Raw genomic sequence first — 19,233 nt, 5'->3', positions numbered from 1 at the left:
CGAGGAGCCGTGGCCAGCCCAAAGGGAAGCGCACAGAACTGAAAGTGCCGACCCAAGATCGCAAAGCGCAGGAAACGCTGATGAGAGGCCCGAATGGGAACATGCAAGTAGGCCTCCGTCAGATCGAGAGAAGTGAGAAACTCCCCCGGCTGAACCGCCAGAATGACCGACCGCAGAGTTTCCATACGGAAAGAGGGAATCTTGAGAGCCCTGTTGACCCCTTTTAAATCGAGGATGGGCCGAAAGGTCCCCTCCTTTTTGGGCACCACAAAGTAAATGGAGTACCTGCCCGTGCCCCACTCCGGAGGGGGCACCGGAACAACTGCCCTGAGATCTAGCAAGCGCTGAAGGGTCTGGCGAAAAGCCTGCGTCTTCCCCGGAGTCTGACACGGAGAAGCGAGGAAAAAATCCGGCAGAGAGCGGGCGAACTCCAGGGCATAACCGTCCCGCACCACCTCCAGGACCCACTGATCGGACGTGATCTCGGCCCATTTGGGGAAAAATTCGCGCAGCTGAGCCCCCACCGGAACCAAAGGGGGCGCCGGCAAGGCGTCATTGTGCAGGACGGGAAGCGGGGGAACCGGCGGAGGGATTCCCTGCCCCCCGACGGGCCCCCCGAAAGGGCTGCATGCGCTGGAAGAACCGACCCCGGGAAAATCCCGGAGACTGGAAAGAAGCAGCCCCACGCCCAGGGCGATACTTGCGAAAATCCCGCAAACGCCCCCGGGCCGCACCCCCCCGAGACGCCGGGCGGGCACGGTCCTCCGGCAGACGGGGAACTTTCGAGTCCGACAGAGTCTGAATCAACTTATCCAAGTCCTCTCCAAACAAAAACGACCCCCGAAAGGGAAATTTAGTAAGCTTAGCTTTGGACGCAGCATCCGCCGCCCAAGCGCGCAGCCACAACACACGCCTTGCGGCCACGCCAAAAGCCATAGACTTAGCCGATATCCGCACCAAGTCATATAGAGCATCTGAGAGGAATGAGGCCGCCATCTCAATCTTCGCAACCTCCTGATCCACCAGAGACCAGTCGTCAGACTCTCGATCCAAGACCCGCTCCGCCCACCGAAACACGGCGCGAGCGACCAGTCCCCCACAAATAGCCGCCTGGACCCCAAAGGCAGAGACCTGAAAATTTTGCTTAAGGATGCTCTCCAATTTGCGCTCCTCAGGGTCCCGCAAGGCAGAACCGCCCTCAACAGGCACGGTATGCCGCTTGGAAATTGCCGAGACCACCGCATCCACGACTGGCGAAGCTAACGTAGCCCGATCCCCTTCAGGAATGGGATACAGGCGAGCCATGCTGCGCGCCAGCCGAAACGGCGTCTCCGGCGTTTTCCACTGCTCCAGAATAATATCCCGAATATCCTGATGCATAGGAAAAGAGCGGGAAACGGAACGGATCCCCCGTAACAGGGGGTCCCCCACACGCGGAGTCTCCGGCGGCGCGTCCTCAAAACGCAAAACCGAAGAAACCTGTTGAATAAGGTCAGGCAGCTCATCTTTCTGAAAAAGGCGCACCACGGACGCCTCGTCACTGGAGAACGGGAAATCCGACAACCCGCCGCCAGCTTCCGTCCCCTCCAGAGAGTCCTGGAACTCCTCAGAAGGGTCCAGGTCCTCCTCCAGACCGACCCGTTCCTCCGACCACAAATTCTCGTCCCACGACACCCGCGGACGCTTGGACAAGGGAGGCGGCGGAGGGGACGTCACGCCAGACGAAAGAGGCAAAGCCGCAGGGAGCGCGGAGGAAAACCCACCCCCCGAAACCCCCTGGGCGCAACCGGGACCCCCAGCCGCCTGAAAATAGGCTCTGCATAAAGAAAAGAAAAATTCAGGAGAAAAAACCCCCGAGGGTCCCAAGGGACTCCCTGCCACAGCAGGGGACCCAGCAGAACCTTGCCCCTGCATAGTCAAAACAGGGGGAAGGTCACCTGAGGTGGAAGACAAAATGGAGGGGCCAGACAGAGAAGATGGCGGTTTTCCCGCCAAAAAAGCTCCCTCCATAGCCTGAAGCGGCTGAGAAACCTGAATAGTCTCAGCCGCTAAAGCAGGCAAGCCGGCATCAGCTGTCAAAAAATCAGCTGAGAGGGAATCCTCTAAAACCCGACCGTCGGCGGTTTGGGGAATCCCTCCGTGGGCGGACGGAGAAGACCGGGCTTCCCCACCGTTCCCTGCCGACTCGCGAGGCACCATCGGCGGGGAGCTCTGGGCGCCTGCAGCCGCTGCCGACGGAGCTCCTCCACCGCACCGGCCTGAACACCGCTTGCACAGGCCGGCCGCGAGTGCCTCGCGTCTGGAGCACAATGAGCACTTTTTCCCTTTAGAAGTGCTCATTGCTCCATACGCGACCTAGCTACAAAAAAGTGCCGGTTAGTTGAAAAAATACAGTAAAATACAGTTTTCTTAAAGGGATACAACCCTCCAGACCAGCACTACCTCAGGATTTTTTTTTTTTTTTTTTTTTTACAGAACAGACTCCACAGGCTCTCGAAGCAATATGCCTTGCTTGATTTAGGGGACAAGGCTTACTGCTGAGGCTCCTCTAAAAAAATGTGGGGAGGTGGAGGAAGTGGGGGGAGGGACCCCGCTCGTGACCCGCCGGGTTTGACACCCCCGAGGTCGGACGAACCCCCAAACAGAGTCCGTCCAAGCTCCGTCCGGCTAAAAACAGGGACAATAAACCCCCTAAACAAATTCCAACAGCCCTACCAAGGGAGATGGGTACAGATCACTCAACACCTGCTGGAGACTGAAAGAAGACTGAGGGAAATAGAGAGGAGGGGCTAGGATATACTGTCCCAAAGTTTTGTTTTCAGTCTCCACCTGCTGGTCATGATTAGATATATACCCATTCGTAAAGTTAACCTCTACTGGTCTGGAGAGTGTTAAAGAAACTGTTATTATTATTATTATTATTATTACTTATCTTCGGGCAGAGCAGAACTTAGATAAATTTAAAGGAGCTTTAAAAAGCTTCTTATTCATTGATGCTTTCGGGTAACTATGCTACTATTCTTTTCTTATTGAACCCCTTAATCCTTTTGTTTTTTTCCCCATATATGTTCTCTTTTCTGTATTTATTGTAGTTCTCCACCCCCCCATCCTTTTTGTTCTTATTACATTTATTTTGTGTCTTGTTCATCTGAGTATATTTTGTCTGTTTAATACTGTTGTTTTTAATTCTGTTTTTATTTCTGTTCTTACCCCTATTTTACTGCTGTAATACGCTTAGTATTTTGATAAGCGTTTAATCAAATTTTCAATAAACTGGGAATTTTGGTTTTGGAGTCCTTTGCCAGAGTTCTAAGTTAAATATAAAACAGTGCGTCCAACTTTTGATATGGAACAGCTAGCAAAAGAATTATTTACATCCTTGAAATGTGATACTACAACTTCTGTAAATGAGAGAGTACAACAATGATAATGACCTTGATTAAGGCATTGGATGTAGTTGCCCCAGAAAAATTAAGGAGAAAAGAAGGCTATATGCCGAGGTCATGGAGAACAGAGGTGATTTGTCAGGTTCAACAAATGGTGAGAAAGGCAGAAAGACAATGGAGGACAATGAGGGACATTGATGATTATGATAGCTATAAGATCAAGCTGTTGGAGGATTTGAATCTGTGTGAAAAAGAAAAAATTAAATTCTTTCAGATGTGAATAAATGGTGTAATTAACAGACTATGTGGATTATAGCATACATTCCGTTATTTAGTAAAAGGATGCAAGGATTTAGAAAGCAATAGTGGACCAGATGTTAATAGCCATTTGGAATTTTTGAAAGATAAATTGAAGTATGATAGTGGGAGTTGAGAAAGCATCTTCAAAAGATTTGCAAGGAAAATTGGATAATACAAAATTGCTCATGTTTGAAAATGTGGTGCAGAATGAGTTGGTAACTGTTATTAAGGAGTGTACGCCAACACGTACTTTAATGGATCCTTGCTCAACAAGAATTATTTAATAGCTTGCAGAAAAAGTGACTCCCTTTATTACAGAATTGGTTAACAAATCATTACAGGAAGGGGTATACCTGGATGGATATAAACAATCCACTGTTAAACCCATTATGAAGCAGCAAGTTATAGCTGTTATCAGATGGCTAATTTTCATCCAATATCTGTGGTACCATTTTGAGGAAAGTGTTGGAAAAATCGTTTTATCCCAATTAATCAAACTTATTGGATAGGAACAATGTTTAAATCGCTATCAGTTTGTGTTTCGACAGGCCCATAGCGTAGAGCTTTTGTTGATGTCTGTGATAGATGCTTTGCACCAGGGAATGGATAAATATGTAACATACTGTATAGTTTCGACTGATGTGGCTGGTGTATTTGATTCTGTTGACTTAAACCTGATGTTGAGAAAGGAAAAATTATGTTCTTACCTGTCAATTTTCTTTCCTTTAGACGCAGCAGATGAATCCAGAGACTAATGGGATAGCACACATCTACCAGCTGGCGGAGATAGAGAAACTGATTAATAGGTGGTCCTATTGGCTGATACTCCTCCTGTATCTCCAGTATAGCTCCTTGCCCAAGCATCCGTAACCATCAATAAGCATAGCATGTAAAAAAAAAAAAACTTCTTTCCCATAACAAATCTCAAAAGGCAATAATACAGAATACAACCATCAATAATAAACTTCGAAAGTTGGAAAAGAAAAAACTGACAGACAATATCCAGAAAGAGTGGAGCTCTGGATTCATCTGCTGCGTCTAAAGGAAAGAAAATTAACAGGTAAGAACATAATTTTTCCTTCCTTAGCAACAGCAGCAGATGAATCCATAGACCAATGGGATGTAGCAAAGCAATCCTCAATCTGGGTGGGAAGCAAACGCCGCCTCCACAACAACCGAAGCACTAAACGCATCTACTGCATGCACCCCCACATCCAACCAGTAATGCTGAGAGAAAGCACTCTCAGAAGACCAAGTAGCCACGAGACAAAACTCCTCCAAGGAAAAAACCTCTGGACCGAGTCCAAGAAGTAGCCATAGTTCTGGTGGAATGGTCATGAAGTTCCTTCGCTAACCGCTTCCCTGCCATCAAGCAAGCGTAAATAATGTCCTCCTGGACCCATTGAGCGATGGAGGCTTTAGACGCCACCATACGTTTGAGGCGCCCCGTGAAGAATACAAAAAGGTGGTCTAAACAACTAAAAGTTGTTAGAAACCTAGCTCGCGGAGAACGCTACTCACTTTCAAAAAAATGCAGTGAATAAAAGCATGTCTCCCCATTTCTTCTCCCAGGAAGAAGGAAGGAAAAGTGAGAGTGTCATAAAAGAAAGGATGACACCGAAATTGTGGTACCGTCCGAACTGACACCCCAGATTTTGTAAATCAGAAATAGGAATCCCCGCCAAACAAGGCCTGCAACTCAGAAAACCGCCGAACTGAAGCCATGGCCACAAGAAACCCGGTGTTCAACGGCATAGCCCTTTAGAGTCTCAAAAGACAAGGATGAAATGAAGCCTTCGGTAAACTGCGAAGAAGTACCTTAAGACTGTATTCTGGACAGGGCTTTCTAAGAGGTGTACGAATATACCGTACTCCGTTTAGGAACTGAACTACATGAAGCTGAGAAGTAATCGAAGAGCAATATACCTTGTAACAAGCTAAGAATGGCACTTGAAGCTGTAGGGAATTGAACGCTAAGTCCTTGGCAATACACTTGTGCCAAAAAAGAACTCTGGAAGGGTGCCAATGTTGAGAAGTACCCAAGAAAGGAAAAACCTCCAAAAGGAAGCAGAAGCCACAAGTGAAGATGTCTGTATCGCCTGGATAAGAGAAGAAACAACCTGCTTCGCATAACCCTTACATGTCGGCCATGACTTTACAAAAGCTAGGTCGCAATACCAAAGTAGTACGAATATCCATGTTGATCGAACCCTAGGTGAGCAAATCCAGAGATACCAGGAAACTCAACAGTCCGGCTGTCGAAAGACTCATCAGATCCGTATAGCAAGGGTGGTGCAGCCAATCCAGAGATCCTAAAAAACTGTGCCCTGAAAGCGAGCTTGAGATGGCAAATCCAAACCATCATCAGCCAGGGGAAAATACTGAAAAAAGAGAAACCAGAGGCGAGAAAAAAGCCACGCTGCTACCCCCTCTGACTCCCACTCCCTGTGCCCCCCGAAGAAGCTAGGAAGCTTAGAATTTTGAGACGAGGCCATGAGGTCTAGCTCAAGGAGATCTCACTTCCATAAAAAAAGCTGGAACGCCTGAGCCAAAATTCTCAATATCCAGGATGTAGAAGATTTCACTAGTACTAACATTTACACTTTCTAGAGCGTACACAGTGCTATACACTGTATCATACAATAAATGGGCCATGCACAGATTTCGTGGAGAGAAAATCTATCCAAACTCTTTTCCTGACCCATTAAAATGATTTGCCAACAGAAGAGGAAGATGAGGGTCCACCCATTGAAGTAGAACCATAACTTTACCTGCTAACTGAGCACATCACCTACTGCCCAGGCTGTAGAGAAATACCCCCATCATAATTCTGACTGAAAAGACCTTCAGCGTCATTCTGGAAGTATGGTCTGAAGCTCCAGAAACTGTAGCCTGACCATGCTCCAGAGTAGAAAAATGAACAAGTACCGAGTCGCCTCTTAAGACTAGATTCCTGGAGCTGAGGATGGAAGGCACCGAGCCCCCCAACCCGACAGCCCGGGATTATTGGTGGCCATGAGCTAGTCTAGCAAAGACCGAGGCATGCCTTTGAAAAGAGAAATCTTGCTGAGCCATCAAATCATACAGAACGATGCTTGAGGAGCCTACCAAATAATTGGAGCCTGAGATACCGGGAACCACCGGAACAAAAGCGACTGCTGTAGCGATATAATGGGAAAGCAAGCCAAAGTTCTCAGTGGAGTCAGCAACATGGATCCTAGAACCTGTACAGAATCCCATACTCTTGGTCATGGTAACCAAAGAAGAATACAAACCTGAGACTGTGACCCATCGCTCTAGTCTCTGGGAAGAAACACATTTCTCTCCTATATGAATAAAAACATCTCCCCGATATACCTATAAATAGTACAGGAGAAAAGAGCGCTGTGCCAATTCGAAGATTCACGTCCAAAGAACTGAGGAAAAGAAACCACCCTTTTCGTGTCAGTCAAATGGCCCGACTGGAAGACGTCCGAATCAAGCAGTTAGTCAAGAAGAAATTAGGTGAATCGCCTGGTAGCGCCAAAACGGTACCACTGCCCACATTTTCTAAAATGTTCATGAAGCCTTGGGTAGGCAAAATGGCATGTGCCAAAACCGAAAGTGCTCTCCAAGAGAGGCAAGCAAACCTAGTGCAGATTCGGAGTCCATAGTGAAAATGTAAATATTCTCCCAGTTTTTTTGAAGAAATATGTAACCCTGAGAAACTAATTCAGCAGAATGGGATCCAGCCTGCCCAATGCCCCCGTCTTGGGCACCATGCAGTAAGTGGAACAACATCCCTTAATTCCTGAAGAACTACAAGAACTGCCCTGAGGACCAACAACACTTAAAAGGGAAACACAAAACATAGAGACTCCAAGAACTAACCGGAAACCTGAGGAGGATGCAAAGTTGCAAGCATCCTGAAAAAAGTTCACAGCCCCCTGACCTGACATTATAGCATCTTCTCCCTCATGAGAAAGCCTGAAGAGTCATTGGAAGAAGTCTAGATCCCCTCAGAATGAAGTGCAGAAGGTCAGGGAACAGCAGGATGAGAACTGAAGTTCGCAATGTAAAGAGGATTATACTGGAACCATGAAAACAGTACTAACTCCATGCAACGTGAGCGAAATACGTATGTCCTTTAAAGTGAATATGTACTAGACGCAATCAAGATGCTGCCTCTACCGCCCCGCATCCTAACAGGTATCAGACAAAGCTCACATCGCTGATGAGAGCTTCAGGGATGAGGCTAACCGCCACACAGCGCACGCTCCTCCACGCATTTGATAGAATAGGTAACTGGCTCCTAGTTAGAAGGAGATGTACAGCTCTTCCTGTCTGGTCAGCGGGTCCGTCTGGCATGTGCCATGAGAATATGGCAACAGGAGAAACCAGCGTGATAAGCATGGAAATCTGAAGTCCAGGCCCCCTCAGAAATAGAGAAAGAGAGTCCTGGCCGCAGAAAGATGCGAAGTGTCATTATGCCCATAGAGACAGCCTGAACTTGGAAACTGTTAGTACTACCTTAAGGCATATATATCCTATGCCACTACTAGACACATGCAGCGCAGCACAGAGGCCCAAATAAGAAGGACAGTTACCAACAGACAAAGGCTCAATCTGCAGGGACTCCAAGAGAGACAATGAGATACCCGTATGAAATACAAGGCACTATCTTACTGCTGATCTCACTGTGCTGTGAGTTGCCGTATGTCGGCTCAGTCCGGAGACAAACCGAGACTGGGTGACCTAGCACAGGTCAGAGTCTCTCTGTTAATCCCCTCGAGTGCTAACCCCAGAGTCCGATTAAACTAGCAGCTTCCTTCAAGGTAATACAGCAGGAACACAGACATAGACATATAAAATCTGCCCAAGCTTGTCCCAAAGCTGGGGTGAAACACGTAGAACTTGTCTGAACCGGAAAGGAGAGAAGCCGCGGCATACTCTGACCAAAGTCAGCTGTAAATAAACTACCGGAACGCTGCAGCTCTCCCGCCATCACCGAAGACCCAAGTGCACGCCTGATTCTCGCTGACACGTGGCCGCCGCATCAACGCTCCTAGAAACATAGTCAGATTCAAGCCCCGCAAAATTTACCCTGCTGCGGCATGCATAGAAAGAAAGACTCGGGGAATAACCAGAAGAACAGTGGGGTGCTTCCCACAGCGCCAGAAAAAAACATGTCCCATCTCATGCACGCTGCTATAAACCGGCACCTGCACAATCAGCTACACATGGCCGTGACAAAGAAAGAGAGCCTTGGAATAAACAGGACTACTACTGCTGCACTGAAACTCAACAAGGAGTACAAGTGCAAGCATGAAATCGCACCGCTACTGTCGCGCTGTAACCAACAAGGAAACCAAGCGCGTGCATGCAAAGGGCGGGAAAGTCCCAGCTCCCTCAACGGATTTCTAGTCATAAAACTTAGCCTCAATAAAATATCCATTCCTTAAATGTATATTGACCAAACCCAGTACTAAGACTCCCAAACAGAACCTGAAGTTCAAACAGACATACTCAAGCTTGTTGTTAGGGCCGGTTGAAGCCAGTTAGAGATGGATGAGCAGCACTAACAGAGCAGAATGTAGCAACTGTGGTCTCCTTTTTTTTTTTTAAACAGAGAAGGGAAAGAAGAAAAAAATCGAGACCCAGTCAGACCCTCTAGCAATGGAGGGAGGGTGAGGCAGGGACCTGGGGAGACCCAGGTGTAACCCCTAAAGCCGGCACCGTTCAGCCGGACACCCCTGTCTCACTGAAGAGAAAATCTCAACAGGAGAAATAGCATTGCCAGCTCACTGAAGAGAAACCTCAACAGGAGAAACAGAATGGCAGTCTCACTGAAGAGAAACCTCAACAGGAGAAAATAAAGTTCCAGTCACAGCCAGAATCCAGGAGCTAGTTGAATAGCGATCATTTCCTGCTGGGAGATAGGGAAAACTGGAGATACAGGAGGAGTGCCAGCCAATAGGACCACCTGTTAATCAGTTTCTCTACCTCCGCCTGCTGGTAGATGTGTACTATCCCATTGGTCTCTGGATTCATCTGCTGCTGTTGCTAAGGAAATTAGAAAATTTAGATATAGGGGGGTACTGTACTGCAATGATTTAGATTACAGAATGACACGGTGACTGGAGGGAAAAATTGACTGGTTGCTGCAGGTATGGGGACAAGGCTTTTCACCGCCCCATGGAGCGGTGAATGGCCTTGTCCCCACAGTAAAAGAATCTGCCACTAGTTACTTCCCTTCCCACCCCTCCTGGTCAGCAGCCCCCTCCCTCACTATCTATCATGGGTCCAACAGCCCCCCTCCTTGCTCACGATCGCCAACGCCAAAAAACAAAAACAAAAAAAAACCTTCACCTCCCCTGTTGGCCCTTTGCACCTCCCGGGACGGGCCTACCAGCTTCTTAGAAGCATTCATAGGATGAAGAGGCAACCTTGACGCACGCAGCACTGAAGTTCACTGAACTTTCTTCCCGCAGAGTCCCTCCTTCTGATCTAACTACTAGAAAGGGATGTGAGATGCTGAATATGGGGAACAATACATAAGAGACAGAAGATGGATGATGGGCAAGGAGAAAGAAAAAATGACAAATGGTCAGGAGACCCTGGCAAGTGAGTTAAGAGAAGACAAAAGAAAACAGAAACCAGTGCCCGAGACCAACATAATTTGAAGAATAAAATGACAAGCCAACAAAAGGTAGAAATTTTATATTTTATACAGGATCATGTCAGAGGGAACGTGCTACTGAGTTGGAGAGCGGCCTACGATCGCAGGCTGCTTTGAAGAGGAGCAGGCCAGAAGACGCCGGGATGGAGGGAGGGTAAGAACGGGAATAGAGGGGGCCAGGGGGAGAGGGAAAGGGGGCTGCTTTGGGAGGGAGGTGTGCTGGGGACAGACAGCTTTGCTCTGGGGGGGAAGACAGAAGGGGCCATGGAGACAGTTAGGGAGAGTGAAAGGGGGCTGCTTTGGGGGGAGGGGTGTGCTGGGGACATACAGCTTTGCTCTGGGGGGGAGACAGAAGGGGCCATAGAGAGACAGTTAAGGAAAGGGGGCTGCTTTAGGGGGAGGTGTGCTGGGGACAGACAGCTTTGCTCTGGGAGGAAGATAGAAGGGGCCATGGAGAGACAGGGGGCTGCTTTGGGGAAGAGGTGTGCTGGAGACAGACAGCTTTGCTTTGGGGGGGGAGACGGAAGGGGCCTTGGAGAGACAGTCAGGGAGAGGGAAAGGGGGGGGGAAGTGTGCTGGGGACAGACAGCTTTGCTCTGGGGGGGAAGATAGAAGGGGCCATAGGGAGAGTGAAAGGGGGCTGCTGGGGGGAAGTGTGCTGGGGACAGACAGCTTTGCTCTAGGGGGAAGACAGAAGGGGCCATGGAGAGACAGTTAGGGAGAAGAAAAGGGGACTGCTTTGGGGGGGAGGTGTGTGCTGGGGTAAACAGCTTTGCTCGGGAAAGAATACAGAAGGGGTACCACGGAGAGACAGTTAGGGAGAGGGAAAGGGAGCTGCTTTGGGGAGAGGGGGGGAGACAAAAGGACACAGACAGCAGCCAAGGAGAGAGAAAAAGAAACACAGACAGACAGACACATCTATTCTAGCACCTGTTAATGTAACAGGCTTAAAGACTAGTTCTGTAATAATTTGGCTTATTCAATTTTCTCGATGGAGGAGTGGAAATTTGTGAAGGGGAAGGGAGGGGAGACAGGTTTTGTTGATCTTGCTCTGTATTTGTGTTTATAAAATGGCAATTGTACAGAATATTGTTACTTTTTATACTTTAATAAGTTCAGTATAAAACAATAGCTATTTGAGGCTTCTGTGGATGGGATCAGATGGCTTGCGAGAATGAGACAGGGTGGGGACTTTCCCAGTGTCATTCTCTAGTTTAGATCATATTTGTTTAACTGTACATTTGGAGTGTACAATGGTAAGACAAAGGAAGCTTCAGTGAGGAGAGGTGTACCTCAAGGATCTGCTTTATCAGCACTTCTGTTTAATATTTATGTAGCATCATTGGGGAAAGAATTTGAACAACTGCAAGTTTCATACCGACAATATGCCGATGACGTGTTATTCTTCTTCCCAGTACATAAGTGGGGGATGGATTTGCAACAGTCTATAAATCATTACATGTTAAAGATAGAAGACTGGATGAGAAAGCATGGTTTATACTTAAATGTGGGAAAAAGAAAGGTAATGTTTGTTAGAAGGAGTGGGGAATAGCTATATGTTTTGGGGATGACACCATCTGTAAGGAAAGAAATGACTGTGCTGGGGGTTGTTTAACCATGTTTGCTTTTGTACTCTTGTGATTTATTAGTTGATGATTGAAGAGAAGAAATTGTTTTATTATGTAGATTTTATGATATGGTTTGTTTTTATCTTATATATGTTTTGATGTAAACCAAATAAAAAGTTTGAAAGAAATAAATAATCCAGATATCAGGGGTGTCAGAGTGTCAGAGTTTAAGCTTGCATTATTTGCAGATGTTATACTCTCCCTTATTAGCAGATGTTATACTCTCCCTTAATTTAACTGCCTAATCTCTTAAAGGAGATTTCATCTTACTCTGCTGTTTCTGGTTTTAAAATTAACATGAGAAACTGAAGGCCTTGCAACTGGACTTTCCCAGAATTGTTTAACTACTTTGCAATCATTTTCTTGGCTGTTACGTTGCTAACTATCCCATTCTTGTTAAAGTGAAAGAAGGAAAACTAAACATGGAAAGGCACTGAAAAAATATCATTTTACACGCACTGAGGGGAGACCATAAGGATGCAACATCTCAGTTCCACAGAAAAAAACCTTTACAGAGGAACCTGCACTTGCCTTTTGGGCAGGAAGATACCTGCATACGTTTGATAGAATGTTGCTAGAATTTTCTACTTGCTCTACACACTGGGCAGTGTCCCACACCAGACTCCATCAGATGATATCACCCAGATATGAGAATAAATATTGGCCTGTTTGTCCTCAGAGAAATAAAGCTTCAGCTGAAGATACAGCGAGAAGATTTCCTTTTACATGTGTTGATAAAGTGCCAATTATACTGAGACATACCCAAACAAATGTATTTACTGAGGCTAGACTGCTTAAAATTTAAACAATATTCAAACAGATTTTGCAAGGTACCACAAGGGATTGGCCAGTCAGCTGCAGAATGTAGTCTGCTTCTCCTCCATGCAGGCAGAGCTGTACACTTGACCAGAGGAGTGAAAAGACCAACAAAAAAGAAAGCAGCAAAACAGATCAGAAAGACTCCTTCAGGCTTGCGTGCTAAAAGAAAAAACTGAAGGGGTCAGCAGAGTCCTCTGGTGAAGTAGGAGGGATTCAAAAACTAGAGTGGAAAGGACTAAGGGGAAAACCCCACAGGAACGCAGGTAAGCAAAATCTTTGTGCATACCAGAAGCACTTGCTTCTCTAGGAAATGCTACATACCCACAGGCAATTTCAGCCAATTTCAGCTAAAAGTAGCTAAATTAACCCTACTTGCTCTTAGGGAAGAATTAACTGGGGCTCATTTTAACTTGTGCTTTGAGTATCCTATTCTGTTATTTAAAATGAACTGTTTGGGGGTACATGGGCAGAACATACAGTATTTATTTCAACTCGGTAGCTGGCAGGAGCATACATACAGGGGAGCATTTTTCAAGATACATAAAAGAACTCAAAGAATCCTCATTGGTTGTTTCCTCATTCCCTCCCCCGACCCCTCCTCCCCCCAGGCCCCTAGTATGCTGCCTTACCCTAGTTGTCCTTCTCAGGCTGCGCAGAATGTTCCTTCTCCTTGGATCCTCTCCATCAGGGTCATATGGAATGACAGCATTATCCCGTGAGCTCAGATCCTCTTCTTTCTTCCTTGTGTGCCCCAGCTCATCATCACTTCCAACGCTGAAGCTGGTCCTATAACTGGCAAATCTCCCTAGTTTTGCAGACCTGGTCCGATACAACACCGGCTTACTAACAATGGAAATTTTTCGGCCACGTTCCAGGGAGCTAGTGTCCATTTCACTGTCTGAACCATTCCCACTGCCATTGGACTGAGCCTTGTTGATATTACGTATGGTGATAATTTTACCCTGTGTACTATCATGTGGAACAGAGTAGATATTTTCTTCCTCACTTCTTGGTTTTACTACTGAATCCATGGGTTCTGCATAGTCAGATGGATCAAAGGTATCTGAGGGTACCCAATTTACACATGACAAGGACTTCCTCTGCCCATCCCTATTTCCTTGTTCCAGGTATGTCAGATCTCCCTTTGCAATGTCAAAAGTAATGGGAGGCTTTGGTTTAACTGCTGGAGGTGTTTTGTTGTTCAGTTTGCTTTCAAAAGTGCTTATAACAGACATGAAAGATGATAGACTATCATTTCCCTCCAGTTCCATGGAAAGCTTCGAGTGATCTTTGGACAAAGCAGCCATGGAGTGGTCTTCTCGGAATAAGATGTGGTGTGGTGGTGCCTCAATGTCTTCTTCAGAGTCCTGAAGATTTGAGTTGCAGAGGGGTGAACCTGCACGTGGTGAATTAAACACTTCTTCTGTGGTACTACAGGCTTCGGCAGCATTGTCATACATATGAGTGGCTTCTATTACATTTTTTTTCTCCATCACATCTTTGAAAAATGGATGAAATATATCAAGTCTAAGTTTAGATTGGCCAGAAGGTATAATTGTAAACTTTCCATCAATCTCTTGAGCAATCTCCTCCCCCTCATTCAACTGTTCCTGGCGTATATCATTGTCTAGACTACTTACCAAGCCATTGGTAAGTGCCACCAGTTGGATAGGTATAATGTCCTGAACCTCACAGAGAAAGGCACGGAGCATGGCCAAGGATGCCCTACGCTTGGCTGAATAAAAAACAATGTATCCATGGACTAACTGGCTTTTCCTAATGCTAAATGAAGAATGGTATGAGAGAACTAAAAGTTCAATGCGCTTTTTGTGAATTCCTATTGGTAATTCAAGGACAACTGAATTGCAGTTTCCACACTGGGAAGGTTTGCAGGTTGGGGACTGAAGGATAGGTAGCAGAATGTCATCTGTGTTGAATGGGTCTCCACACATCAAGCACATAACAATTCTAAGATCACAATCCACCATATCTTTCATACTTGATGTAGAACTTATAAGGTTCAAGTTACGCTTTGAATCCAGTAGCCCTTTCAAAACTTGACCAATTTGTTTTTCATTAATGTTGCGCCCATAGCCAATGCCTGTAGAAGCTGGGTCAAGAAAGATGCACTGGAGTTTACTAGCAACCTGCTGACCTTGCTGAATTAAGCTGTGTGCTGTCTCACCACTTGTATCTCCTCTCTTGTTAACCAATATTAATGTTAATGGCAGGTGAGCTATATGATTGTCCCTTCTGCCCAGGCTTGATTCTCTACTCTTTTCAATGCTTTCCACAATGTAAGACAGAGACTCCTTAGAATTATAAAGGCACAGACATCCATGGGGCTGAAATGTTGGGGTTTGGAAAGCATTCACTGGAAGTCGTACATTGCCCTCAATTGGTCTCAAGGAAAGTTCATACATTTTGCCATCAATCACATATTTGTCATCATTTGTGCAGAGCGCTCGTATCTCATTTGCCAACTCCCGTGCAAGCCCATCCTTGCCAAGAATTACTAAATTTATCCTATCTACATTTGGGTCCAAAGAAGAATTCTTCTGATTGCGATCAGATGGCCTGATGAATCTTGAACTAACCAAGTGCTCAATTTTAGTGTCTACACAAACAGGGCTGCTGGGGCAGGTTTCCTTTGTTGGGTAATAGACAAAATGAATGTGTTTTAGGATCAGGGCATCCCTCTCAGGCTGTAGCTTTTGCAAAGCTTTAAATCTCTGTTCCTCACCAAGAACATCTTGAATAACACCCATTTTCTCCTTGCTTGGTTTTGCATCCAGCTCCAATTCATAAAACAACTCTGAATATTCCAGAAGCAATTCTTGAAAGTCCTCTTTTGCCTTTTCTATGATTTCTTTTTGGTGTTTGCTATAGATCTCCATATACACACACTCTTCCAGCCACAGGTAAAATTCCTCATTCATAATAAAACTACGAGCTTCTTCCCAAGGCTTGCCAGGAGTTATGAAAGGGGATGTTTCCAGGTTTTCTTTAAAAGCCTTTTTCATTTCAGCCCTCTTCCTGGCAGTCCTCAGTTTCTCTAAGTGGGTGCAATAGAGCTCCTCTGCTGGCTGCGTCTGAATTAGGTCAAAGGGAATGCGTTCATCATCCATGTTATCAATGTGACTGGTTGCATCCCAGGGGGTCTCTTCCAGGATAACAAACCATTTAGGGAACTCTGGTTTAACTTCCAGGAGTTTCACCACTCTCACCCAGCTCAACTGATCTATTTCATCCAGGTTTGGTATGAGTGTATCCAAAGCTGTAGGCAGTACTGACAAATAGGTCTTCCTTCTGCGCTCTATATGCTCCAATTTGAGACGATCCACATGCTGCAAAAACAGTTTTTTGGCTTTTTGGGTCCCTTCCAAATAAATATAGTCTTGATATTCTGTACAGCTCTGCATTCTATGACTGACATTTGGCCAAATTTCATTATGGTTTTTGATAATGCGACTTACAAGCCATTCATACTTGTCCTTTGCAGCAGCTATCTGTTGACTCTGTTGTTTCAGAGCTTCAAAATATGGGATGATTTTAGCTTTACCTCTACTCTTGTCTATTAGCTGCACTAAGGTACTGAAAGCCAAGTCCACATTCACATTAGATCTAGCGGATGTTTCCACCACCTGCAGATTCTTTTTACTTAAGGCAAAAGTATGTGCATCCCTAATGTACCGTTCTACTCCTTCATCGCACTTCATCAAAATCACCACTATGGGCTTTTTAGTCTTTGAAAGTTGATTGTAAAGGTTTGAAACAAATTTGAGCTGATCGTCAAAGTTTCTGTTCATCCCCCTGCTAACATCTATGCAAAGAAGGAAGCCGTCTATTAGTAGCTTACCATCTGGCATCTGCTTCTGTTCAAAGTCCTGCTCGAGCCCCAGCTGATCAGTGCAAAAGTACATGAGTTTCTCAGCAGATGCCAGCTTAGTTGAGGCTGCCCTTTTGATATAGGGTTGTAGGGCTGTGCTACGATGAGGTTGAAAAGTCTGATCATCAATAAATTCAGTCTGTTCAACGATGTGTATTTTACATTCCATGCAATCCTCTAGAGAACGCCCAACCTCCCCCCAATACAAAAAGTGATCATTGTTGACAACCCGTCCTCCAAAGTCACTGGTACTAAGAACTGAGGTGTGATCCAGGTGAAAGTCATCCGCACTAGGTCGTACAAACCGATTGCACAGACATGATTTCCCGATGCCGCACTGCCCTTTTTCTTTCTCTGTTCCAGACAATCCCACCACGCCGATATTGTAGGTGGGGATGCGGACATCTTGCTTCCTTGCCATCATTATCGTAAACTCATCCTGCCCAAATTAACTGCTGCCGAGAGGATTTGCGATTCCAGTACCCCATGCAGGTTCTAATCAGAGAATAGAATATGTAGCTGTTAGTTGCCAAGACAAACTACTGTTGCAGCCAGATTTGTTGTTCCCATAATGAATGTGCCTGCAGCAGTGTAGTATTTGATGATCCTCATAGTTGGTCTGTTTGTGTTTTACCCTAGAAAAAAAGATAAAATATAATTAGTAACTTAATCGTGGAATACTATAAGATTTTAAAAATATCATAGAATGCAACCATAAGCTAAATGTTAAAACCTGAAAATGCTCATTTTTCAGCCACTCTCAGGGTAATTTCTCCACATGGTCTAATTTTGCTCATACCATTGTTAAGGGAAATTACCAGGTTAATGTCACAAATTATTTAGGATTACAGTGTAGAATCAGATAGAAGGTAAAGTCTAGGCAACACAAGTTAGCAAGAATTTATTTTAAAAATATTTATTTAAAAATCATATTCTGAGATCTATAATTGGGAATATTTTTACTACTGGCTGATAGTGGTACAGCAGGAATATCTGTTAAACAGAAACAAACAGTAAGAGCTTTCAAGATAGCATGTCTTGCAATAAACTCTATTCTCATAAAAACCATTCCTAGTGTTCTCATGGTGTGTGGGAATGATAAATTGTAGCAGATTTCTCGGAAGGAAACAGGAGCTCCCTGCCAATCCTGAGGAGGGGGGGAAGTGCTACATTCCTACAGAAATGTAGTTTTAAGGAAAGTTAATAGAATTTTGAAGCACACTTATAGCATTCCATATGTTAATAAGAAACTTTGTTAAGTCTAAGTACTTTGAAAATGAGACCCTGTGTGTGTTTACTTTAAATGTAGATCTGTTCACGTTTCACTATGTAAACTGGTAATCAGTACAGTATTGTAGTCTACAACCCCCTGCTATATGTTTATTTATATTAAGTACTAAAGAAATGATGAGTATTTGCTTCAGAATCCTCTGCTTTCCAGAAACCATATTTCCATATTTAAAAAGAAAAAGGAAACCATTACCACACATTTTAAAACAATAAACAGTCTGATGTATTAACAGAAGTACATACTGATTACCATGGGTATAGTTTGTCTCATTTCTCCCCCCCCCCAAATGAACTGCCACTACATCTCTAGAAGCTGTTCAAACTTCTCCTAGCTACTACCTGCAGTGGCCTAGAGGAACTGCAGGTTTCCCTATTCTGCCTCCCCTCCCCTGCTAACACCATTCAAAATAAAGTGAAACCATGCATGCCATCATAGTCCTGCATGTTGTGCCACCAGCTTCTCTCTTCCTTTCCTTCTCAAAACAGGAAATTATATCATGAGGGGGTGGAGAGAAGCCAGCAGCAGCATCCAGTGTTTCATTTTGTTTTGCAGTCACAGGGAACGAGTAAGAGCACATGAGGTCGCAGTTCCTCCAAGCCTCTGCCAATTCCAAAAAGAAGTAGCCTGGGGCATTAAGAGAGACACAAAGGTAAGACAATGGTGGGGTGGGGTGAGGGGAAAAAAAAATGGGATAATGCTGTATGATGAGGGAAGGGAAAAAGAGAGATACATTTCCGGTTGTAAACCCTGACGACTTCCTTAAGCCCAAATAGGCCGACGGTAATTCCAGTGGATCGTTTTTGGAACATCTTTGATCCTGTCTCAGAAACTTATGTTTCAAAATATGTGAAAAGTTGAAAAAATGCAGTTGTAAATTGGACCTATTTCCTTCTTATCTTTTCAGGGATACTCCTTTACAAGCTATATGGCTGACTTCATTATTAAATCATTTTCTTGAAAATGGTTACTTTTCGTTGAGTATGGTGAACATAACTTGACACCGTTATTGAAAAGCACCGATCTGGACCCTACAGTTCCTCTCATTATTGTCCAATCGCAAATATACCCCTTTTGACAATTGATTGAGTCAATTATTTCTATCAAACTTTCCAACTACTTGGAGAAATTTTCTATTTTGTTACCATTTCAACATGGGTTTAGACCAAACTTTAGCACGGAGACTCTCCTATTATTGTTAATCTCAAAGATTCAAAATTTACAGATACAAAATAAATGTATTGTTGCAATTTGATCTGTCAGCT

The 19,233-nt window shown here is 45.0% G+C and overlaps 1 protein-coding gene across 1 annotated transcript in view; it reads right to left on the bottom strand.

Moving 5' to 3' along the window:
• The window catches only part of ARHGAP35 (Rho GTPase activating protein 35), a 238,154-nt gene that overhangs the window by 154,000 nt on the left and 64,921 nt on the right, over positions 1 to 19,233 (bottom strand). Inside the window, exon 2 of the mRNA XM_033953808.1 lies at positions 13,421 to 17,315. Within this exon, the coding sequence (XP_033809699.1) occupies positions 13,421 to 17,104 (3,684 nt within the window). The 5' untranslated portion in view covers positions 17,105 to 17,315. The remainder of the gene's footprint in view (positions 1 to 13,420; positions 17,316 to 19,233) is intronic.

Source organism: Geotrypetes seraphini, chromosome 8 (assembly GCF_902459505.1).
Source record: "Geotrypetes seraphini chromosome 8, aGeoSer1.1, whole genome shotgun sequence".
Classification (NCBI taxonomy): Eukaryota; Metazoa; Chordata; class Amphibia; order Gymnophiona; family Dermophiidae; genus Geotrypetes; species Geotrypetes seraphini.
Note: the sequence above shows the minus strand (reverse complement) of the source record. Positions and strands in the feature narration are given on the sequence as shown.